The sequence below is a fragment of the Frieseomelitta varia genome, unplaced genomic scaffold (assembly GCF_011392965.1).
Source record: "Frieseomelitta varia isolate USP_RPSP 00005682 unplaced genomic scaffold, Fvar_1.2 scaffold_446, whole genome shotgun sequence".
Taxonomy (NCBI): Eukaryota; Metazoa; Arthropoda; class Insecta; order Hymenoptera; family Apidae; genus Frieseomelitta; species Frieseomelitta varia.
The window spans coordinates 104,468-132,074 of record NW_025110197.1 but is presented as its reverse complement, the minus strand read 5'-3'; the positions used below and the strand labels follow the sequence as shown (position 1 = coordinate 132,074).

Here is a 27,607-nt window from a genome sequence, read left to right as displayed (position 1 = left end):
TTTCCGATATTTCACAGATATATATTCATGTTGCATTGTTCTTATTAAATTGAAATTGTTATTAATGCAATTGTTCCAGTTATGAATATGGATTCACAAGTAAACCAATTGTAACCTACATCTGTCTCAAGATTGATGCATATATAATTATCATATAATAATCATGTAATAAATGTACACGATCAAATCAGTCACCTAATAATTTAAATTTAACTCGTACCTTGTATGTATTTTTCACGATTTCTGGCACCCGGTGCCCTGTTACAATTTTCGTGTCACATTCTATCGTACCGATTCGAGAAAGTTTTACACCGCGAAAATCAAGAAATATGGACAATGTTGCCAGATTTGTTTCAAGATTCATTGAAATGAACGTGGTGGTTCATCAATGAAGGAATATAACAATTTAAAACAGATGAAAATTAGGATGAAAAATTTAGTATATATATTTACTATTAACATCCATTTAACGTCTATTAGAAAAAAATTGATTGAAATCTGATCTTTTTATGAACAATATAATATAATTAAAAATAATATAATTAAACGTGACGTTTTTTTATTTACAAATTTGTAAATTCACAACTTGAATGAATTATCTTTATCCCGTAAACTCGCTTTTATGAAAGTTTGAACTTATCAATAAAACATTTCTACAAATATTCTTTGCAATAAAGAAGCACATTATGTATTGTAAATTATTTCTTGCAAAATTCATCCGTTTCGAAATTTCGTAGGCAAATTCATTTTCTTAAACGATACCATACATATTTTTTTTTATAGTACAATACTATAGTACAATTTACTTATTAAGACGAACTCACCGAGTTGCATTTTCGACGATCAAAATCATTTATTGTTATAAATTGTCAATAAAAATAATACAAAATATAAGTGATTTAATGATATATATATATGTTAGTATTAACATTTTATGAGTTTAAAACATTCCTCATTCGTATTTTCCTCCATCCTGATTGCCGGTGAACTTGCAGATTAATCTCTTTCATTGATTTCGACGATCCCTAAGTATCATTTAGAAATCCCAGAACAATCCTTTCCTCTAACAAATAAAGTCTGATATACCCGTTAGAAGAAAAAAAACTGTTCAAAATACCTTCACAATACATTCAAAAATCACCGAAATCGGAAAAGGAGTACTCTAAACTTTCATCCCTTTTGCCTTCACTATTGTGCGTAATGACAAAAGAAAAGCAAGTCAAAGCGACACAGGCAAGTTTCGAATTTCCTGACGAAAACGTAATTGCCAAACCTAAAATGGTTGCCACATTTTCGTTACTATTCTGTCCGTCGACTCGATGAAATGTTAAAACTCGGTTAAACTAGCAAAAAGGGCAAGTTAGAGCATTTTTCGTGTGTTTCCGAATCCGCCTGAGCTCAACTACAATTATCCGAGTGAACCCGAAGTATCGACTACCCGCATTTAAATCTTTTGAGAAAATTTTCATTTAAATGATAAGTAATGAACAATACTTACAAGTATAATTTTTATTTAAATAAAATTTAAATAGAATTAAATAAAATCATTTAAATGACATCAAAAATAACTTAATCCATGATTTTCAAGAAAATGCTTATTTCATATTTGAAATAAATGAAACAAAAATAATATTTTTAAATTTTCATATTCCTTATATTGAATATGAAAAAACCAAATGACAAAATCACGCAAATAATATCGTCGCTTTTCATAAATATAATTTGTTGAATGTTAATTTTCTTTCTGACAAATCTTCGTGATACAAATATAAATAAATTGCATTTAAAAACAGTTACAAAAGTACAATAATAAATATTAAATCCAGTGGGATTTATTATTGCTATTCTATTCTTTCATTCATTATCGTTGTGTTATAAAATAACAGGAGAACTAATTGTAAGATGAAAAAAAGGCATGCTATGTATAAAAATAAAGCATAGTGTCATTTTTTCTATTTCTTTTGTTACAATTCGTTCAAGTTTCGTGATATTGTTTTGGAAAAATTAGTCATAATTCATGAAAATTTTGCTTTATCAATGATTACAACGGGAAGTGAGTTATTTTTTAATTAATAAGAGTTGAATTGTTTTCAAATATTTAATAAACCCTCAAAATGAAAAAGAAAACATTTCAAAAATAAAAAAATTTGTATTAGTTATTTATTTCTTATACTGTTCTACAAAAAATAAATAAATACATATTTCAAGAAATAAGAAGTTTTTGTTAAAAATAATAGTAAAAAAAATTAAAAAGGATTAAAAATAATTGTTTATTAAAAATCCTTTTCCTAATTTTAAATTTTAAATATTATGTTTTTTATATTTCTTGATGAATAGAACAGCGTTAGACAAAATCCTCTTAGAATGTGCACTTCAGCAAGTATGCTTTGAATAGGAAATCTGAAACCTATTTACATATGTATGTCCCTTTAAATACTTTGTTTGGAATTCGTCACGATATGAGCCGTCTTCAGGTTCGGTCAAGGACCAAAGTACAGAGGAAGATATACAGTGCCGTGACAAAGTATTGGCACTCTGTGATTAAAAACAACAGTCCTTTTAAACACAAAAAACATTAACAAAAAAGTGCGTTTAATTGTTCAAAAATGTTCCTATATTAGGTGAAAAGTAAATGCTCTCAATAATACGCTTACAAGTAACAAAGCTTATGCAAATTAATTAAAAACTGACATTAATTCAAAAATATCATATGTGGGAAAGTATTGGCACCCCTTTACTTTCAAAGCGACAATGACCCGAAACATATAGTTCGTACGTGGTTTGCTTACAATGTCGCACATACTTCACCTACTCCACCTCAATCACCAGATCTCAACTATTGAGCATTTGTGGGCTGATCTCGAAACAAGGATACGAAAACATTACATTACAAACAAAAATCAATTAAAAGATTTACTGTTAGAAAAATGGGATAAAATTCAAGCAGAATTTACGAGTAAACTGGTCCATTCAATGCCTTAGCGATTAAGAGAGATTATTGGAAATAATGGACTCCATACTAAATATTAATATTTACTATACATTTTTGTAATCCGTAAAGTGCCATTACTTTTTTCACACACGTTATTCAACTTGCGTTACATACATTTATTATTACTTTAAATAAATCGTTTTATTGCGTTAATCCTTGAGTGTATTTATTCCTGAAACATTAAAGTACTAATTGCAAATAAATAAATTGCTTCCTTTACCCATTTTTCAGTGCAAAACAATTTTATATTTATCCGTCAAGAAGCTACCGCATAAAAAATCTATCTCGTTCTAATAATGTTCTGTGAAATTATAAAGTATAAGTTTTCCACCCATCCCTTGATCTGCACCGCATAATATGCCTCTCTGTACCAAATTTGTAAACACATTCAGTTTTGTTATTATCATAATATTGATAGATATAATAGTAATTCGAGAGCTCGCATTGAATTGGTCATCCAATCTCATCTACCGATCATCGCTTTTTGTCATGACTGTAATCCTATCTTTTCTGGAGAACCTTGACGTTTCTGTCTGTGCTTCTCCTATTACACAGATGTGTAACTACCTGCCCGCGTGCCATTGCCTCTACTTTCTTGAGCGCTATCCCCTCTACTGCATCGATCTCTTCACTTACTTGACAGGGAAATAAACGGGCTGAGAGAGTGAGGAATTTCAATGTGTGGAAAGATCGATGCAGTGGAGAGGATAGCGCTAGCGATCAAGAAACTGGGGCAAGGACTCGCAGGTTAGTAATTACACATCTTTGTCTTATTATTACATGGATTCTGTATACATACTACCGAATTTCTTTATAGCATAAGTTTTAAGATATCATTGAAAAAAGACAAAATTAGAATTTTCTATGGTAGATTTTCAGTCATAAAAAAATCCTCAATATTTTTTTTGAAAAAGGTTTAAATTTTTACAAATTTCGAGGATAGAAGTATTTTCTTTTTCTCATTTATTATAAAATATCTTCACAGAAACAAAATTTCAAGGTAATTAGAGCAAAAGCTTTATATTTCAGAAAGAATTTAAATAAACATTATTTTTTTCAGAAAGTTATTAATAAGACTTGTATTTTTAATTATTTTAAAAATTTGTCCAAATTACCCAGGTACGACTTTTGACATTTAGCAGTTGAATCTGATCGGATAGTTTTGATCAAACTCGAGCGAATACCTAAAACACTGCGACAAGGATCGTACAGCTTATTTCGCTAGTGTCATCATTCCATGGACAGAACCGATCAGTGGAACCATGTCAAATTTTTAGATTTGACAACTATGCTTTCATCAGGCAATCCTAAATTGTCCCTTTAACTCGCTTTCCATTTGTCATTCTGCACGATGATAATCGTGATGAAGGCAATCAGAAAGAGAATGAAAATGAGCAGTACTCAATGAGAATGTATCATTTCATTCATAATTTCATTCGTATAAAAATTCAATAAAATAAGTTAAAAAATTCGGTATGTATTGAGATATAATGACATATAATGACATATAATGATATGTCATTAAATTCTTGACAAAATTGTAAAGAAATTACGTAGTATACTACAAAACCCACGTGATAATAGAGACATAAGGGGTGTAGAGGACTATGATTCTTAAAAGAAATAAGGCTTACTGTCTTATGTCACAGGTCGAGGTACATACTTATGTCAAACAAAACGATGATCAACGGGAGAGACTGATAAATGCAGGAAAGAGCATTTCGATGCGTGCTCTCGTACCGCAACTCCGAATATATGTACGTCAATTATATAATTTATTTCAGAAAATCATTCTACAAATTCATATTTTATATTAACTCTTGCATAGTGAATGCCAAATTATTGTGTTCGCTTGACTATAATGGATAGCCATAACTGTTTTAATGTGAACTTCTTTAAACGTTTCACTCCGAAAAAAATTTCTCTAGATTAAATCACTGAAATGAAATTCAAATGATTAAACTTTAATTTTTATGCTCTATAAGAAAATCGACCAAAATATTTCCAATGATTTGAAATATTGTAAAAATGACTGAAAAAAAAATTCTTTTCACTTTCAACGAATGTGCGCTTTAAAATGGTGCAACTTTATCTTGAACATTTTCTTCTTAAAAACAAAAATGCAGCAGATATGTTTTCATTTAAAAGCCGCATCCTGTATAAAATTTAAAGAAATATTTCAAGAAATATTACTTTCTTTTCGATATTATGCTCTAATTATTTTTTATTCAGAATGGCACGTAGAAAAAATTCTATCGTAAAAAAGAAAATCATAGAGATCTATTAAAGAAACAATGCTTTTGTAGGCTTCTTAAACAATGTCTTATTACTAAATTTGTATTTATTTATTATGATTATTGTATTTACATACCCGTATGTTTGCCCGTTTCACTGGATTCAATTCAATAAATAATTTTCGATAAAGATCGGCAACACTGTCCATATTTTTTGATTTTAATTTCTATCATCAATAGCGATGTAGTGCAAACTTGCCTAAATCGATACGACAGGATGTGACACATGTGAAAATGATAAAGGGGTCATATGACTTCCAAATCGTGGAAAAGCAGTAGATGTTCGGTCGATCCTATTAGTCAATGGTTCCACTAATTTCTGATTGAGTAAACTATTATATAGATAATTTTGATGTGGCTAACATTTTATCTAATATTTGCATAGTTAATTTATTACTTCAGTCTATTAACTTATTAATACGTTTATTGGTAGATTATTATGTAGTACACTATTAGATGATTGGTTTATTTTTAATTAATTAATGTTAGTGTAATAAGTACTAGTACACAAAAAAAAAAAATAAAATAAAATAAATCAGAAAAGAGCGAATGTTGTTCATAAATACAACCAATACATAATAATTCGTTATATAATAATAAATAGACACGTTAAAATCACGTGAGAAAATGTTTTGTCTAACGGACGGAATATTTAAGTATTATAAAATATTATGTTACAGTAAAATACAATAAATAGGTTTTTCCTTTTGTATCGTTGTAGTATCGTTTAATTGCTTATATTATTTAAATCTTTTCAGAATGATATCCATGTTATTTTAGTCGTTCTAAAATATTTATTTAGATTAAAATTAGAAAATAATGATTAGAAACAATAAATTAATTCAACTAATTTATTATTATTATAAGAATAATAAAACAGCTTTATTTTGTGTGAAATTTAAATAAATCATTCACAAATAGTTTCTCCTTTTTTCTTTCTTTTTCAAAATGAAAACTAAAAAAAAACGTTACTTCATTTAATCAAGTAATGAAATAATCTAAAGAAAAATCATTTTCACGTTTAAATAAACTGACGCATTCATTTCAAATAACATTCAATTAATTATCATTTTTGTAATATATTGTTTATCAACGATTAAAGCATACAATTTCCATCAAAGATATTAAAATCGAGAAGAACAGGAAGCGCCAAGCTTTCACTTTACAAAAAATTATAATTAAATCTGTATTAATTTATTTAAAGATGTCTCTAAAGATTTACATCTATAAAGTTTCTATCAAAAATTGATCATTTTGACCAACTTGGCAGTTCTAGTATTAAATAATGTCTAATATTTCAACATTTTCCGTATAGATTTGTTTAATAAAAGTATTAAAATTATACTAGTTTAATTTCCTGTCTAGAAACCATTTTATAAATAATAGGGTACTTCTGACGCGTATGTGGTTCATGATACAATAATTATTTATGATACAATAATTATTATTGTGAGGAAGAAAACTTTGTTGCACTTAAAAATAACTAAAAGTAGATAGCTATTAATATACTTAATTGTATATTTAATTATTAATTATAACAAACGAAGTACTGATGTGTCTAATTTAAAAAGACTAACTTCTAATCACTCTCGTATCATAAATCACTGGTCCTAAATTGTAACTAGATACGATTTTTTACATAAATTTATGTTTGAATATAATTTTGAAAAACTGAACAATTAAAACTTCGGTGTATTAAATGTATTAAATGTTTTATATATATATATTATTTTTATCTATAATCATATATACTTTTACACCTGTAATCATATATACATACATATATTTTTTTTTTACCTATAATCAATTCAATAAGATCTACACACTTTTTTCAAATTTCATACATGTAAAATAGAAAAAAGAGGATTTTGGATATTTTATGGACATTAATTAATTTGTTTCTTAAAATTAGATGACAATCAGAAATTGACAATGTTACTATATACACAATTTTATTAAAATCTAAATATAATTACGATATGTACAATAGAACAAATAAAATTTTTTTTGATTATAATTTTAATAATAAGAAGGAAATAATTATATAACAGATGTTGTTTTTTTTGTTGTTCTGTATATTTTATATTATATCTTTATTTTGCTGCTTTTTATATTTTCCAAAGAACAATTATATTTCTTCAAAATCTACATACCTCTGACCAAAAAATAAATTGGTTTCTATAAAATATTTAAAATCCTTCTTTTTTTAATATTTGAAATCTGTGCAGATGTATATAAGTTTTCTTGAGTTTTCATTCTTTAAAACTTTGCGCTTTAAAATTTCTTATAGGCACAAAAATCTGCAATCCAGTCATAATGTTCCATATTCTAGAGTTTTTGGCACCGTTATTATATTAATTGATTGCACTTAACGTTAGGAGCGATTACCAGTTAAAATTTGAATAAACAGAGGAAGTAATTCCTACCTGTTTCGCTTACGCATACTCTCAGCATGAGGACTTTTAATGTACTGCTCGACAATTTGTTTCCAACGCCTGCGACACAGCCATCCTCTCAAGAAGCTTTGAACTTTTTTAATTTTTTGCATTTCGACCTCGCTAATATCTTCAAACGACGTAACTACCGAATCGTGTCCAGCAGTTCCAAAAACAGATTCCGACATGTATAAACTGCCAGTGTCTTGAGACATAGTCCTTTGAACTCTCGGTCTTCTCGTATACGACGAAGTTGCAGACCTCAACTCTTTCTTCAAAGCGCACAACTTAAACACATAAAAATAAACAATGGAGAATAAACATTCTCGTGTTCAAATCAAATTGGCAAAAGAAAGAAAAAAAACGTCAATAACAAAATCATTTATATCTTGATGGTTTTATTTTTTTACTTATTCTTTTAGAGACAATTTGTGGTTTAAGCCCTGAGCGAAATTCGTAAACTTTTCGATATAAATTTACGATATAAACACAGTATTTGTTATAATATTTAATAGTTAAAACGAATCTATGCTTAAATCTTACTTTTTAAATTATTTTCATAAAATTACGAGCTTGAATAAAAATCCGCAGTCTGCTTAAATTCAATTCAATGTGACATTAATTCCCCATGATGATCAAAACAACATGAAAAATGAATATTTGTAAATCGCTTCAAGATGAGAATGTTTATATGTTTTTTACTATAATACTACGCTTTATTTTTTCTTATTTATCACGTAAAACGTAATATAGAGATTCTGTTATAAACATTTGTTTTTCAAATCATTGCAGCGCGATGTATCAAGCGATATGAGCACGATTCGCGCGCTTGAGGCGAATAGCGACCGTTTGATGAAGTATTAGCAGAATGTTACGATTCCAATAGATGATCGGAGATTTTGTATTTTATGATATAAACGATAGATTCGCGTGGATCGCACGGAATTATGATTAACTAATTGACTAATTCTTAATATTTCACGTAGCAATAACAAAATAGCAGTGACAGCCAAAATATAGCGATATAGCAGAAAGATTGACTATAGCCCGAATTGTATGAAAACGCATTGACGTGATACGCGTATATACATAGGTACTCAGTGATACGCACTGACGATACGTATTGACAGTTGAGTTTAGTATGACGCACTGAGTGCAAAATGTTTAACGGACTATAGTGAATGAATATGAAGAACTGACTTTCTCCACTGATGTCACATAAAAGTGATGGCAAGTACTGATGCCAATCACTTTGAACCGTGAGTTGTTTGATTGCTTTGACGTAATTCCTCTAAAAACAGTGAATTTATTAAACATCGATGTTAACCGTTTTTAGAAGACATTAAACATAACAGGCACGCGGGTCAATCAAGAAAGATATCAGTAAACAATAGCCGCGATAGAGCGTGGTAGACGTTAGAATTTCTTGCAAGCATTAAAAAAAAAAAAAAAAAGAAACGGATGAGCCGTTATTTAAAAATTTATGCGGACAAGAAGCCTAACGTCTTTCGTACGTATAATTCTAACGATCAGAATTATGGGAAATCGCCCGAACACAAATATCTCAATATTCAATTAAGTATATTAAATGTTATATTTTAGACTGCATTTATGAAAAATCTTTATGCATTTGTGAGAAATGTAAAAATTTAGAATGCATGCAATTGTAAAAATAGGTGAAATATTTAATAGCAAAGTACTCGTTATAATATTTAATAGGTAAAACAAGTCTTAATTTATATTCTGTTTCTTTAAGTATGCCTAGAAAAATGTAAATTTGCGTAAACATGCGTAGTTGAGAAGATCATAGTAACTAGTAGATATTTTTTCAATTAAGATATTCGAAAAATAGAGGATCTTATCTTATACAATATGATAAAAAAACATGATACAAAAATTTAATAAAATTATCATATGTAATTTAATTCTGAACGTGAAAGGTTAATTAAAAAACATCGTACATTACTGCATTTATTATGTGCAAAAGAAGCGTTTAATATTAAATATTAAATATTGAATTTCGTCTTGTCACTCTCATCATAATTTAGAATAAAAGCATTATAGTATGTTTAAAATCATGTCTCACCTTTGAAATTTATTTTGATGATATGATTTCTGTGATCTGTTTCGAGTATAGATTTAAGAATCTTTAGAGCAACATAAATATAACATAAATAAAACATAAATAGTGAGCATGTTTTTTAATTGTTTGGTTTATCAATGAAACAGTAAATGCTCAAGGGTGTATAAATGTAATTCAATAGAATGTGCAATTAAATTACATACTAACGAAATATTTCATTTACAGTACAAGACAATGATCAAAAGCCCTTCGAACAGAGAAGGAAACTACGTAGCTTGAGATACGCAATAAAAATAGCATCAACACCAAATAACCCAGCATACAACAACACATTTGCCGACAGATTAACAAACCAACACAACAGAAATTCAAGACTCCTGGCACCATTCTGCATCAGACTAAAAGGATATCCCAATACACGAGAAATCACTTCAACACCAATTATCGAACGCAACCACGGAAAAATAGCCTCATGGTCATTAAAAACACCAAAAACAAACACCGACCTGGCTAACCACAAAAAAAATGAAAAAAGCAACATAGAACACAAGCAATATTTTCAGAAACTAAACAACACCTATAAAAATTACCACAAGATCTACACAGACGCTTCCAAAACCAAACGTGGAATCTGATTCGCAATAGTCACAGAAAGTACCACTAAAAAACAATGGCTCTCCAACCACACATCCATCCTGACCGCTGAAACATACGCTATACTAGAAGCACTACGGTACATCAAAGAAAACAAATACCAATCTACACAGATTCCTTGACTTCGATAAATGCGATAACAAACTAATACCACCAAAAAGCACGAAGTCATACAAATTATTCAGGAAACATACACCGAACTTACCAACGACCATAAACAAATAATAATCACCTGGATCCCGTCACACCAAGGAATAGAAGAAAACGAGAAAGCCGACTCCTTAGCCAAAGAAGCAACAACAGACCGAACAAACGAATCCAACATCCCAATTCCACACCAAGACCTACTAGCTCCAACGACCAAAGCTGAAAGAGAAGAATTGGAACTACAGAATTTGGACTACGACAAATAGAATCAAAATACACAACATAGCACACCATTTCTACCAAAAAATACCAAACAACAATATAAGCAGAAAAGAAAGGATAGCTATGACTAGATTTCGAATTGGACACTTCAAGATCACGTAATACACCTGCTACATGACTGCAGAAAATACCGAAACCTAAAAAGTAAATACGGATTAAACCCAAACACCGCTCTAACCCGCCAGAAATAATAAGAAAACATTATCAACTACCTAAAGGAGACACAACTACTCGACCAGATATAAAGAGAAAATTCCAGCACGTCGCTAAAGACTTCGTAGTCGATACGATTCTAAACCCTCAATAAAAAAAAAAAATGATCAAAAAATAAAAAGAGGCTATACACATTCATTTTACAATGTACTCAAACAATTTGCACCAGTAAAATTATCGGATGTAAAACCAATAATATTTAAATATTTCAAATTATGGAAGAGAAATAATCAATAAAAGTAATTTTAATTTAATTAAATAATCAATAAAAGTAATTTTAAAATATTATTAGAAGAATATTTTTTTGAATAAAAATAAACTTGTAGAAAGAATGTCAGATCTTTTATGAATGTTCTATAATAAAAAATTCAATAATTAATTATTGAAAAAGCATCGGACTTACATATATTGAATTTCTTCCATACGCATGTATATTTTCTAATTAAATCACAAACATATTAATACTTTTTTGTCCCTTTTTCATTCATAATTTCTTTATATTATTAATCAAATATTCTAAAAGAATACATAGTATTTGTATGCTAAAAAAACATTAAAAGATATTTGATATTAATACTTTAAATGACTGACATCAAAAATATCGTATAAATAATTTAAAATGTTTAAAATATTCAAATTAAATAATACTTCCAAACAAACGAATGCTCGTTTGCCCTCACTTCAATAAAATTTATGCTTGTATTCACATCGTTATATTAATTAAACTAATGTTAATATAACAACTGAACGTGAATTTATCGGGGAGGGGCGTAAACAAACATTTGTTTGTTTGGTATAAACGTGACATTAAAAGATAACATATATAATATGAAAAGATAAATTATTATTTAAAATCACTATTTTTTTAATCTACTGTAAGCAATATATTTTCAAACTTTGTATATATAGTAAAATTCTTTTATATTAGATTTCAGAAATCATATTTTTAATATCATATGTAATTAATTTACGTATATAACTATTTAATTTTCGTAATATCGAAATAAATTTACTTTTATTAATGTATTTTTATGTATTACAAAAAAAAAATGTGAATTATCCTAATGGAAACTCAAAGATTATATCCTTGNACACACACACACACACACACACACACACACACACACACACACACACACACACACACACACACACACACACACACACACACATATATATATATATATCGCTTTGTCTTTATAATTGCTAACAGCATGCTTCACATAGTATTCTATTTCGTTATAAATGAATGTAATATTTATTCACTTCATATCATTAATTTTGTTGTTACAACATTGGAAAAAGTTGCTACGGGACGTAGGACTATTCTCATCTCTTGAAATAAGACTGAAAAGAGACTATCAACGTATAAGAAATGTTTGCAACATTATTAAATTGTATCCAGATACGTGTTTATATATTTTGACAATAAAGTTTCAAGAATAATTCCATTGCAACAACATGAACAATTATATATGTTTTTCTATCATATAATCATGCTGAAGATAAATATTATCAATTATTTTAGACAATTGTAGACGTGCAATTTACATATGTGTGTTGTTGCAATCTCGCACTGATACGTGCAATTCCATATCGATAATCATTCATTGATTTATTGTTTGAACAATATGATAGAGAGAACACTTCGTAAGTATTGCACGAATCTTATTTGTTTCGAATTATTATCAAATTTCTTGATTTATGATAAATTAAACCCTTAAATGATATTATTGAATATTAAAAATCACAACATTTAAGTTTTATTTTGCTTAATTTTTAATTTTATCAAATTTTATCATTAATCTTTATCAAAGAAAATATAAAATACAAAATAAAATTAAATATTTTAAATTGTGTGACCCAGTGATATCGTGCATTTGAGAATTAAAGCATACGTTCTAATTTATTAATATGTAAAATTAATTAGTCATCCTAATCAATCAAGTAATATTAATGTCAAAAATCACCTCTAGCAAAAAATTTCCATACAAATAAATATTCATGTAAATGAAACTAAAATCTTTGAAGTATAAAATACCGTTGTATTTTGTAAAAATACACAAAAGAATGAAATTAGTGAATTCAATTTAATTTGCAAATGCAAAAGATCTCAACATGTTTGAATATTTTTGTTTACTTAGCAATAATACCTTCAAGTATATACACATTATATAGTAGTAGTACCTTACTCTTACTTATATAATAGTAGTACCTTCAAGTATATCTATAAATAGTGAAAAACTTATTACATTATTTAAAAAAAAAATTAAAAAGAAAAAACAGATATAAGAGAAATTGAAATAAATTGAAAAGAAAACACACTGTATATAGATTATACCAGAAAAGTTATATGCTGTAATAAAAGCAAAGGAATGAGATACAAACTATTGTAATAAATAATGTGTATGTGTGCGATACTGTTTGTGATTGTACAATATATGTATATGTGGTCAAGTTAATAAAATTTATTATTAAATTGTATTCAAATTGTGTCCCTTCAATTGTATTAGAAATATTTATCATAAATTGTTGAAGATGAGGAATGACTTAATTTTAACTTGAATTTGAATAGTTAATACAATTTATCAAATTATGTTCAGATCTTTTAATTTTATTAAAAATATGTAAGTTATTGAAAATTGAGAGTGGCCTGATTTTTACCTTAAGTTTAATAGATAATAATTATCAAATTATGTTCAGATCCTTCAATTTTACTAAAAACGTGAATTAGATCATAATACAATGTGTTTACGAAAACCAGGCCACCTGAATATCTTCTTTAGTAGTGATAGTACATTTCTGACAAACTTAAGCTGGTGGTTGAAGAGACCAACCATTTTTTTCTATCCTATCACGTAGCTCATGAAAAAATACATTCAGATATGTTTATGATATGACCTTCAAATGACTTGGGGTTTTAAAATTTTTAAATTAATGTGAAACATATTGAGCAAGATTCCAGACAGGACGACAACAGAAGTGACCTTGAGAGTGTAAACAAATACTATTACTTATTGCCGTATGAAATTCGTTCATTATTAGGATTTTTTCACTGTTAATTCTCTTAATGTATCGATAAGTGATTCATAATGAGTTATTCAAAGCAGAAAAAGATTGAAATAATTTTCATTTATAGCGAAGTTTGCCAGTATCTAAGAGAAGCTGTTCGAATTTACCAGAACACTTTTTCAGAATGTATTTGTCCATCGCATTCTATATACGCAGACATCATTAAAACATTTCGTGAAACTGGTAATGTTGACAGAAAGAAATGTGTGAAACGTGAAACTGTTATCCATGAAAGGGGACTGAAAAAAAAGAAAAGTCATCGCTAAAGTCCATAAAAATCCACATATTAGTTTAACAAACTTGCACGTGAAACCAGTGTTTCAAGCGTATTCCGAATGTAAAAAATGTTCATATATAAAAATTTTATCCTTTCATTCATTTATCTGTTGCCCTTGATGAAGAGAACTTCAAAAACCATTTAAATTTTTGTCAGTGGAGCATACGGCTATATGAAAATGATGAAACGTTTTTCATAAAAATATCATTTATCGATAAAGCATTCTTTACAAATCACGGTCAATTAAACCTGAGAAATATCCATTATTGGTTGAGAATCCGCGATGGTTTAAACAGATTGATAGGCAGAACCCATAAACTCTAAATGTTTGGTGCGGAATTGCAAGTAATTGTGTGTAATAAAATAACTGGATCTTACTTTATCAATAGTACGCAAACTGGACATAGTTACACTAAACTCTTGAAAAATGAATTAGGAAATTTATTAGAATCTCGCTCAACATAAATTTTACATTAATTTAAAAATTTTTAAATTCAAGGTCGAAAATTATATCATAAATATATCTGAATGTATTTTTTCATGAGCTACATGATGGAATAGAAAAAAATATACACTTCCTACATAAAAAAATGCCAATGTAAATGTCTTGGAAAAAAACATTAAAAAATGATATTTTTAAAAAAATAGTTCCATTTGATTCGTTTCTCCAACCAGCTAAGGGACGTTCAAGTTACGTCAGGAATGATTTTCGTACAATCACTAATGAAGAAGGTATTCAGCTAGCCTGGTTTTCGTGAAATGTCAAATCGTACAGCATCATCAATTTGAAATCGCAAGAACAGAAATTGCTTATATGTATCAAGCTTAAATGATTAAAAATTTATAAAAAAATGGAAGACAAACGTGGATTTAATCATTCAGTCTAAAGTCCACAACAAGCAAACAATTATGTTACGAAAAATATTTCAAAAAATTACCTGCTAGTTCAAATAATGTTAACACTAATTTCCTTAGACGAAGATTCGTCGAATCTAATTCTCAACTCACTGTAGCAGTGGCTACCATAGATAGTTATATTGTGGAGTGAATATACATAATGTTTGTATCGAAGGATAAGTATGGCGAGCGTGCATATAATTGTGGTGTGATCTGAGTGTTTGATATATTTCATGGCAGAAGAAAGAACGAACTAGAGAGATATATGCGAGAACAATTGAGAGCGAGCATGGTGACGAGAAACAGTTGTGATCGGGAAGATCCCAAGACGCGAAGCATGAAAGTGAGAAGCAAGAGTGAATAAATAGAGAGTGGATTAGTGAGTATTAAATATTATATGTGTTTCATAATTTATAAATATTAAATCTGTTAATAACCAGTGTGTTTTTTATTCAGATCCACTAACACTCACTTCCGCTCGGAGCTTTTTTATTTCCGATGTGAACTCCTCGCATTGCTGTGTGTACTGCCACTTAGCTGTCTTCTCGCTCTCGACAATCTGTAACAGGTGCAGGTGCTTCTGTTCAAGTTCCTCCTTTTGCAACCGCAATTTGTTGAAACTGTAATCGATAAGTAAGTTGGCAATGAAACATTTGCGTTTCACTCAGTGATTACGCTTTAATTACATTAAAATTTTGTGATATCAGTCGAGTGTAAAATTTTAATTAACACATTATAATTAATAACTTTATAATACTGATTGTCGAGCTTCAACAGATTCAATTGGAGGGATTCATATTTATACAACATATAGTTACCGTGAATCACGTTTAAACATGAAATTACAAGCAGGCTTGTGTATATTTGAATATAATAAAAAACAACGATTTGAAACAATACAATACTTCAAGTAATTTATTATTTTTAATTTAGAAATAATATAGAAATGGCAGTATTTTGTTTAGTGATTTAATAATGTTTAGTGATAGAGAAATTCAAATAATTTCTTTAATTCGATTACTTAAATAAAATAACATATAATCTGACGTAAGATTATCTGAAATCTGTGACAATGCTGTCATACAAGAATTATTTTTAAAAAATTCGAGAAATTATTTGAATAAAAATTATTAGAAAATGAAACAAAATATAAAATGAAAAATTATTTCATTTGATAATAATTGAACAATTTAGAGATAGAATATTTATATTTACATTAAAGAAACACATAATTATTTCAAATAATGTCTCTTCTTTAAATATATTACTTAAATAATGCTTAGGCCTGATCATAAATAGAAAATTGGTACTACTCATTTTATTACCCATTTATTTTCATTATATTTTTCATAAAAATTTATATTTATTTCACTTAATAGTAGTATTTTATTTCACTTAATATCTCATTAAAGCTGCTTTTATAGATGAATTAATTACAACATAAATGTTTCATAATTTGGAGCATCTTTTATTTTTTGGAAAATATAAATTGTCCATTTTTTTTTTTTTTTTAAGTAAAAATATAATACTTTTAATTTTTAATTAATTGTATTGCTAGATGCAAGATGCATTTCCGATTAAAATAAAAATGTTAAATATAAAATGGTAAAATATTAAGTTATTAAAACTATTAATATTTTATAGTAAAAAGAAGCATGTAATGTTGTGTTTTAATTTTTTAATATTATAGAAAATATTACATCTTGATTACATAGAAAATATTCAGTTTCTAAATATAATTAACTTTTGTCACTGAAACCATTCTTGCGTTAAACAACACAATCACAGTCTATATAAAAAAGTAACATATTACTCTATTACTATATAAAAGAGTATAAAAGAGTATATATATTATAAATAAAATATTTATTTAATTAGAAACATCATTATTTCTTTTAAAATTGTAATGCATCCTAAATTTTTGAGAAGCAGTGTGAATGAATTTTATACCTATATAAGTTAGTAATGACTTTAAAAAACACAAATTGATCAGAAAACAGAGTTTGATGATTATGCGTTCTATGCTATTAATTCTCAAATAATGTCACTGGATTATAGATCAATATAGCTCAATTTTTATGAATTTATAGGAAATTTTGAAGTATAAAATTACACAAAATACTTATAATATGAAAAAATACTGAGATTTTGTTAAAAAAATTTTTAAATCATTAAAACGATTGTAAAGATTAAATATGAATAATATTTATTTAATAACAAGGCTGGTGATTAAACAATAGATAATTAAACAAGGTAATGGACACAAATTAACAACTAATATACCCAGTCACAAATAAACTCTTCTTGAACAACTGAATCAACTCTTTTTCACAACTCAAATCGACACCACTCCCTCGACTGTCCTCTTTTCTGAAAAGAAAAACGCCTTACGCTAACATCGCGTATTGACACTCGTGAATGTTAGACGCTTGCTTGTTCCGCGTGTGCTGGCTATACGAAGTGCTAACCGTTGTGATTTCGAATTCGATTGGGTCCGACAAACATATCTTCTTTTATATTTTTTATTCGAAAGAAATAAAGAGATTCCTGTGTCTCTTTTATATAACATGGATAAAGTAAATACTCTTCAAGATATGACTTCCCAAGAATCTACATACGCTAATGTTATCCAGAAAGATAACTTCCCCACGAAGGAGCATGCTATTGTGCTGGATGCATACGAAAGACTACATATTTGGAGTTGGGAAAGTTATAAACCCAGCCAATATTCGGTTTGCTTCAAGGACCCCTAATAATAGATTATGTATGTATCTCGCAAGTAAATCTTTTGTTGACAAGCTTACGTCAGGCAATACAAACATACTCATCAAAGATCGTTGATCTCTGTCAGAGCTCTAATTATGAAAACCAAGCGAGTTATTCTCTCAAACGTGTGTCCCATTATTCCACACAATGTGATATCAAACATTTTCAACCAAATGGGAATCAGAGGCCAGATTCACACACATACTCAGCTTCTTCAGACAAGTATACATTCATCCGGACGACGTAAACAAACTACAAGGGGAATCTACAAGTGAGCTATGATGATACTTCTTACCGGATCGACAGTTCTACAGTAAACATTGTAAAGTGTTTCCACTGTAAGAAGGAAGGACATCTGGCGGAACATTGTCTCAACTCAATCAGAGACTCACTGCAACAGATAGACAGCTCTTCCTCATCGATTCAAGTGCTAGATTCAAACAAGGAAGTTTCATTTCCTCCTCTGAATACCGAAAAACAGGATTTAAATGATGAGTACATGGACCTTTCTCGAAACGACGTTGCCAATAAGAGACCACTCTCTACAAGTTCTACTAGTACCCCACATGCTAGCTCTGTGACTATAGATAAAAATGTAACCCCTACTTTGATGGATGCTAACTCCCTTACAAACAGGGAGGCCTCTCCTTTTGCAACCTTCTTCAATAAAGCAAGAAAATACAGAAAATAGAATATTTTATAATATTTTTATAATAATATTTTTTAGAATTATATTGTTATAATTAGACTGCGGATTTTTATGCAAATTTATAAGTTTTTGACAATAGTCAAAATACAGTCTATACAAGAAGCAAAAGAAAAGCGGAAAAGCTGATCAGATTGATCCAAAAACAATAGATTTTGCACTAGAACCTGTTAAACATATTTTCATTAAAAATCCGGACGCATACGTTATAAAGTTCGAACAGTATAAAGAACTTGTAATTAAAGCCAAAGGAAATGCGGACATCGTGCAATTGGCACAATCCTACACGGACAATCTTTCTTCGCTAATCAAAATGCTGCGTGAAATCTATCCCTACTTGGAAAATAAATCCATCAAACACAGAATTTCATGAATTATTAAAAAACTTGAACTACATAGTAATTAGACGGAAGAAACCTCTCTCATCTCAGGACCTAGACTCGGACCGACTTCTCCATATAATCAGAGAAAACCATGGTTTTCACGTATGTAGAAATCTTCCCAGGAACTATTTGCTGGACGAACAGACTCAAGCAAATCACTTGCAATTAGCTGCTTCCCTCTTCAAAATTAATCTAGCTCCCGATACAGAAAACGTCAGTATGGATTCTTAGTGCAGGAGATTCTCAACCATATAATTTGGCAGTGACCTTAACGACAATAGGAATGTTTTAATAAATAAACTGTGTAGAATAGGTTATTTTCCGCCCCAAACAATGGACCTCTTTTTGAGCAAACCATATATTACTCTCTTGTGTATTTGCAAATTTCTTAAAAACCACAGTTGGCATCTATAATTAATTTGTATCGAGTACTTAGCAATGACTATCAACAATTTAACAATACCCGTAAGTTCTAATTATAAGTAAAATGTAAACATAAAATATGTATCATAGTTGTACATCCATGTAATCTTTAACACAAAAAGCATGTGAATTTCTCTCTGTACTGTGAGTATGCACAGCAACGTGCATGCTGCTAATAACCCAGTAGCGGATTTTATAGCGTAATAAATAAAAAAAAAAAACATAACGCTTCTCTCCCACATTCTTTCTTTCCACGTATTCTTACGATTAGCAAACATTACAGGTCATCTAGTGTAATTAAACGCAAGACATAATACCTACAACTACAGATTACGATTTAACAAGGATCTACGGTAATGACTTACGATACTATACAATTTTCTACCAAAAATAAATTATATATTATAAGATTAAATTATATAACTATATTATATAAGATTAAATTATATAATTATATTCATTCATTTTTTAAATTATATTCTTCAAAATAAATGAAATTTCACAAAAATCCGTTGTTTATAGCTTAGCAATAATAATTCATGTTAGATTATCAAAATTTGAAGTATTTGATTTTATTTTATATTTTACATCCTCCGCGATAAAGATCGGTAATAAAATTTTTCTAAATTCTACTCTGACATTTCTTTGAAATTTATTAAATTATGTGCATATTTAAAATTACACTTACAACAAAAATGTCAATTACATAAAACCTGTAGTTTGTAGATAATTATAATAATTTACATATATTACATTACTAAAATGTAGAGTATTTAATTTTAGTTTACATTTTACATTCTCCGCGATAAAAATCAGCAAAAAAATTCAATTCAATTAAAAATTTTAAAATGAAATAATTGAATTCTGAAATTTATAGTTTTCAACATCCTATCGACAATATTTATGTTTTAATAAACGATTCCGTTTATGTGAGCAAACCATCATTAGATATTAATTTGATTGAAATGAAAATTGTTGTAAAATTATCGGTGTTTGAATTTTATATTTTTTACATTAATATACGTATACATATATACAGTTATTCCAAAAAATTTCTATATATCGCATTGAATGTAATGTGACTTTAATCTCATTTTTGTTTCAGTAATCTTCATTTTTAATTTAATTGTTGACAAATGAATGTAAATTATTTTTCCTTTTTTCTAACTGCTGTTATATTAATATTCTGTATTGTCTTTTATAATTTTTATTTACGTATCTAATATTCTTTATTATTATTTGATATTATTGTTTATTATCATTATTTATTATTATTATTTAATATTTATTACTAATTATTATTTATTTATCATTCTTTAAAATTTTAATATAATGTATAGGGATATTTTCGATTGGCTATTACGTATATATACATAATATTTCATCAGTTCCAATGCGTTTTCAATATTGTATTTTATTTCATTTCTATTTCTTTTCAATCATTTCGAATTAATACACTTTTCAAATATTTTTCTCTCTGTATGAAATATCTCGAGCAAAAAATTACATCTAGATTATCGATTTTTATGTATTTATTGGAAATGCAAAAATACATAAAATATTAAATGTAAAATTTCAATTTTGGTTCATTAAAATTTGAAAATGCGTCAAAATCCGCAGTGCAATATTAGAAGAATAAAATTATTAATTACCTTGATCGTGTGTATAAATTTAAATATAATCACCATTTTTGATATAATTTTTTTGAAATTTCGAGCAAAACCCGTAATGACAGATGAATTTCGATCCAATCAAATAACACTTTTATTTTCAATTCATTTGAAATTAAATTAATTTATGTATGTATACTTTATGTATAAATACAAATAACTTCAATTTTCGAGTGTTTTCTCTTTCTCTTTCTATTTCTCTCTCTCTCTCAAGCCACAATTCGACTGATAACCGCTAGTTTTTTCATATGACACTAAAAACGGTAGATTTGATAGTATCGCAAAACCATGATATTCCAGGAAGTAATACGAAACTAATACGATTATAATACTGAACCAAGAAATGTTACTAAATAGAAAAATCATTAATTCGTAAAAGCGTACAGTGGCTTGTGAAAGTACTCGAACATTTATCATAAACTTACAATTTATAGATGGACCGTGGATTTTTATGCATTTAAAGATGCGAAAATGCAGAAAATGCACGCAATGCACAAAAATATATAACAGAAAATAGAATATTTTATAATATTTTTATAATAATATTTTTTAGAATTAAATTTGTTATAATTAGAATGCGGATTTTAATGCAAATTTATAAGTTTTTGACAATAGTGAAGAAATTATGATCTAGTTTATAACAGATATTGCATTGTGGTTATTTTATTATATTGTACATATACACTTATTTTTGTGTGTTATGTAAATTCTATGTATTCTTGTATCCTTAAATTTTATCTAATAATAATATATATTTAGGACACAAATTTCTGCTTAGGCTATTTTTTTAATTATGTTATAAAAATATAAAATTATATAAAGATTCACAGTCTGCTTATATATAAATAAATATTAAATAAAACAATTATCAATAATGTCACGTCCCGGCTGCGAGGAAACTGAGTGCTAACTATCAGGGTGTAAAAAAAATAAATGTCGCGACTATGCTAGATCGATTCTACACCCTCGATTTGATGGAGAACAATGTAAGCAAGGTATCGCAAAATTGACCTTGACCGGTTTTTTTGAAGGTCAAATTTTTTTATAATTGCATCGTATTCTACTCATCGAGAAGATAAAATGTGTCCAAGGAACCATGGGTCGGAAATGACTCGTTCTCCTAAAAAATGATTACATATATCCAATTAATATTAAACTCGCCATATATGTAATATGTTTGTATTTTGCAATGGAATAGGCTCTGCCATTGCACTTGATTTCTTCGTCGAATATTTCTTCCACGGATCCACAAGATAGCACCATTCTGTTTAGAGACAGTGTAATTATAGCGACGTCGAAAAGTCTAATACACAACGGAGCTCTGTATCATAGTTTAAGGTCATTTCAAAGTCACAGTATAATACACTTTGTCTCGACATCAGCAACAATCTTATAATATCTAAAAATATATGGTGCTATTATTTAAAAAAGGCGAGGTGACCTTGACTTTTTTACGTAAAAAACATGTTTTGAAATTTAAGAATATGAAAACATGTAGCCCACTAGATACTAAAAAAAAATTTTGTTTGAAACATTTTTTAATTGCACTACCGGAAATACCTAAAAACTGGTGACAAAACTTAACGTGGACACCCTGTAGAAGCAGATGTACGTCTTTTACAGATAATACGGCAGGATAGTGCTGTCTTGTGGACCCGTGGAAGAAATGTTCGACGAAGAAATTAAGTAAGTGCAATAGCAGAGCCTATTCCATTGCAAAATACAAACATATTACATATATGGCGAGTTTAATAGTAATTGGATATATGTAATCATTTTTTAGGAGAACGAGTCATTTCCGACCCATGGTTTCTTGGACACATTTTATCTTCTCGATGCAATCATTAAAAAATTTGATCTTCAAAAAAACCAGTCAAGGTCAATTTCGCGACACCTTGCTTAGATTGTTCTCCATCAAATCGAGGGTGTAGAATCGATCTAGCATAGTCGCGACATTTATTTTTTTTACACCCTGTACATACGTCTGATTCTAGCTGGGATCCGCGATGTTCTCACTAGTTAGTGCGTTTTTTTTTTCATTTCCAAGTCTCAATGAGATGCTGCAATGGCCATGTCGATGATCGGCAATGAAGTGACACGGTGTGTGTATGTGTGTGTGTGTGTGTGACTATTCATACAACTTAACATTAACAAAAACTCACTACGATATACGGATATACTATACGGAAATAACAAACTTGAACTTGAACTCTGACGGAGCTAGAAGTAGAACTGCACTTTACGGATTTTGACGACGCCTGACTGAACTGTCTCTTTGAAGTTTAAAAATGAACTACGCTTAATAAACTCTTTTGAAATTAGAAGTAGGACTGAAGTAGAAGTAAAACTAAACTGAACTGACTGACTTTTACCCTCTTTTATAACATTAGTTATCGATGGTGTGTTATGACTTCGCATCCACTATCGCTTGTGCACGGAATGTCGAAGATGGTGTTCCATAACTTATAATCAGTATATCCTCACGCATGTTCATTCTCTCTTCGCTCACATTCTCGTAGGTATAGAACATCCTGTATCAAAATACGCCAACTCTGGGGACTAAACAAACGTTCGTCCGGCGTCACAATAATTTTGACATCAACATTATTGAATTCGAACAAAAATAATAACGAAATTCTAACTTTTTTCTTCATTCTAAACAAATTTTTATTTTATTTTTCCTTTTTTTAAAATTTTTTTGCATTCTAATCTCTTTTATTTTATAATATAAGATATCAACAGGTAAGATATACGATATTAATTACATTCATGAAATAAAAATTCAATAGAATGTTGTACTAATTCGTTTTAAATTCGTTTAATACTAAAATCATTAATAACTAGAAAAATGAAAGTGCAAGACACAGACAGAAGGTTATGGTAAAACAAGGAACACAAAATTTTACTTACAGTGGTAAAAATAGGAAACAAAGAAACCAGTCTCGGTTTAGCCGGACGTCCGATATAGTCTCGCTTATGAGTTCCAATACAAATTATTATAGTGTCAGTGTTAGTGAAAACAAACGCTAATTTCGTTCCTCAACACAAAAAATACCGGAATCAATACACCGACTAACCAACTCCAACCTGCGGGAACCTCTGAGTACAGGGGTTCCCAATTTTCTAACCAAACGGAAATAAACAACTCCACCAAATCATACTCCCACGCAGCACAACTCAATGTACTACCTACAAAAGATCAAGCTATCATCATCCACGCAACAGACGACACAAGCCTCCAAGACTATGCTCTTGCAACAGGGAAACTAATCGGACCCAAATCAATAAGGTACATCTCCAAAATTTCAAACAATCGAATTTGCGCATATCTTGATAAAAAAGAAACTGTGCTACACCTAACAAATCTGCATAAAACAACAACGGTCAATAACAATATGCCAAACTTAAGACCAATGTTAACTCCGGCCCAAAGAGTAATTCTATCGCCCCAGTCATACCCAACTCAGAATTTGAAAAAATTTTTTAAAGAAACAACGTCAAGCTATGCTCCAGAATAACAACTTTGAAAGCAGGAATACACCCACATTCTCAGCTTCAGAAGACAGGCATATATTGACCCTGATGACATTGGAAAAATCCCATCTACCTTCCTAATAACTTTTGAAAATACATCATACCGGATTTTCACCTTCCACTTAGCGAAAGATTGCCCGCAAACCTAAAATTGGGGGCCATTATTATTGAAAAAACTAAAAAAACACAAAATCTTCTTCATCATCCATCTTCACAGCCGAAACTTATGCTATTCTGGAAGCCATCAAACATGCACACTCTAATAACGAAGCCCAGATCGTCATATATACCGACTCCATGAGCGCTACAAAATCCCATGATCAAGAAAACCAACTAATATCCACTATCCAAGAACTAAACCACAACCAACCTAACACAAACGCCACAGTCATCTGGATTCTAACTGATCAAAGAAATGAAAAAGCCGACACAGCATCGAAAGAAGCCATAGTTCCCTCACTTACTAACAATCGCAACCATCTTCCAATCCCCTGCGACGACCAAATAATTCATTGCAAAAAAGTAGCAAAAAATAAATGGAACAAAACAAGCAAACACCAAACTTTAACAACAGGAAAGAAGGAATAATTATCACATGCCTAGGAACCGGTATCACATACCAAGCTGACACATGAACACAGAATTAAAAAAACACCACCCACCTGCACTCATTGCAATAACCATTCATTAACAATAACTAGTAACCCACATACTGCACGAATATCACACCACAGAAACCCAAAGACAGAAATACGGAATCAACGCAAACATAAACCTGACTTCTCAAAATGACATAGAAAGAATATTAAAATCTCTCAAAAATAAACTACTACACGTATCTAATGGCACCGTCGTCGCTAATCGATGCGACAATAAATAAAAATAGAAGAAGAAGAAGAAGGAAACAAAGAAATAAAAGAAAGTTTTAAGAGAGCTTAAAGAAGAACTTTATAATAAAATAAAGATCACATTTTTATTTAATTCTAAAAACATTGTTAATCTATGTCTGAATTATTATTTAATTTTTTGATATTTTCCAACGTTTTAATTTAAAATAAAATATTTGTCGTATATAAATTAAGTATCTGATTTATTTTTCTGATTTGATTATATCCTCAATGACACTAATTCTCAAGTGCAAATTATATACGCAATAATTACCTAGCTTCTCGTATAGCATCGATCCATATTTTACAGTCAGAGTCTGTAGCTGCATTTAATTCGTATTGCCGTTGGTTCTCCCTCCTGTAGGATATCACAAAACAGTGCTGGAACAAATCGTAATAAAAAATTTTTATCGGTCATAATTTTTCATTATAGTCAATGAGATCAGACGAAGAAACATGAACATATATTATTCTATCCGAACTAAATAAGTTCACACTAGTAAAGGGATTTCAATTTGGTGGAAATCAAATTACTCACTTGACTAAGCTCAAAGGTGCTTAACTCTATTCTAACTCTATTTTAAAAATGTACTGTCTCGTTCAAAGAGAAACACATAGTACATATAGAACAATATGTAAAAGTAATTTGTAAAATATTTAAAGCAGAGAATTTATTATGATATATAATGGATAAAATTTATTTTTTATTTAAGCACTGTTTTTATAATTGTATTATATAGCTCTATTTTAAAAATGTACAGTCTAGCTCAGAGATATAGAAATGCAAATAATGTTTTCTATCGCATAATATAAAAAATATACTCGTCGCAACATAAAAAATGTCTCATAGTTAATCTACCGCATGAAAAAATTATAGAACAACAAATTAATAAATATTCTAGATAAAATTACACTTTGTAAACCCGTCATAATACAAAAGATCACCAATTTTTTATCGAGTATATTTGTCAAATTTTTATTCTTCTTTTTTCTTTTGGTTTCAAAATATTCGAAAATATTTTAAATTCACTATATAAAAGTTTTCACTATATAAAATTTTAATGTAAATGACAAAAATGTCTTTTATCGAATAATAAGTACACTCCGTTGTCATTTAACAAGTTAAAAATTAAAATAACACATTTAATAAGTTAAAAATTAAAATTAAAATTTGCACAACAACAGAGTAATGAAAACCCCTAATAAAATCATATCTCGGTATATTACGTAAATGATTTTGCTGAGAAACCAAGAGGGTCACCGCGACGCAGTTTCTAATTTCGCAAATTCGTTAAACAGTTTCAACGCATTTAAATAAATACATTTCAAGCGATCAGGTAATATCCGTAATTATGTATTTCGCCGTACTGATTCAAGCGTTTACAATTCGTGATGCCATGTTCTGGATATGTTGTCAAGCGTACGATCTGTATGAGACCGCACATGATCAATTATAAACGAAACTTCGGTGCGGTGGTGAACGATTGAAGGTGTGCACCACTAGTTCAAATAAAATTATGCTGACGCACGTGGTGTTCGCCATCAATCTCGACGCCACCCTCAACTTTCAGCAACATGTGTAATAGTTTAAGTTGTTCAATTGGTAAAGTTATTTAGGTTAGCGAAATCGAGATTAACGGAACTCTTGACTAATTTAAGAATCTGCCGTTGAGAAGATGCAAAATCTTATATTGATATTAATATATTTATTTTAATATGCTTAATATTATGCTCAATCTTACTTTTTTCAATTAAGAGATTTAATTTTACAATATAAAGACTGTTCCAATTTTTTATTTTAAATCAAGAAATTTGATTTTGCAATACAGAGAGTAACATATCACACTCTTGCGAAAAAATGAACACAATTTGAAAAAATATATTTTTCAGGA

General features: G+C 29.0%; 2 protein-coding genes across 7 annotated transcripts in view; one reads left to right on the top strand and one right to left on the bottom strand.

Annotated features, from left to right (window-relative positions):
• The window catches only part of LOC122532271 (ras-specific guanine nucleotide-releasing factor 1-like), a 151,036-nt gene that overhangs the window by 81,079 nt on the left and 42,350 nt on the right, over window positions 1-27,607 (bottom strand). For 5 of the 6 annotated variants that reach the window (XM_043660883.1, XM_043660884.1, XM_043660885.1 and 2 more), the window contains 3 exons: window positions 25,990-26,096; window positions 15,819-15,966; window positions 7,713-8,008 (listed from right to left, as the gene is read on the bottom strand). In XM_043660883.1, coding sequence (XP_043516818.1) covers window positions 7,713-8,008; window positions 15,819-15,966; window positions 25,990-26,096 — 551 coding nt within the window. Of the gene's footprint in view, window positions 1-7,712; window positions 8,009-15,818; window positions 15,967-25,989; window positions 26,097-27,607 lie in introns of those variants that run through there. The other variant, XM_043660888.1, reaches the window with a different exon arrangement.
• LOC122532273 lies at window positions 8,835-11,313 on the top strand. The gene is made up of 2 exons (XM_043660890.1): window positions 8,835-8,980; window positions 10,030-11,313. Exons 1-2 carry the CDS (start codon window positions 8,962-8,964, stop codon window positions 10,437-10,439), a joined length of 429 nt encoding a protein of 142 aa, XP_043516825.1. The 5' UTR covers window positions 8,835-8,961; the 3' UTR covers window positions 10,440-11,313.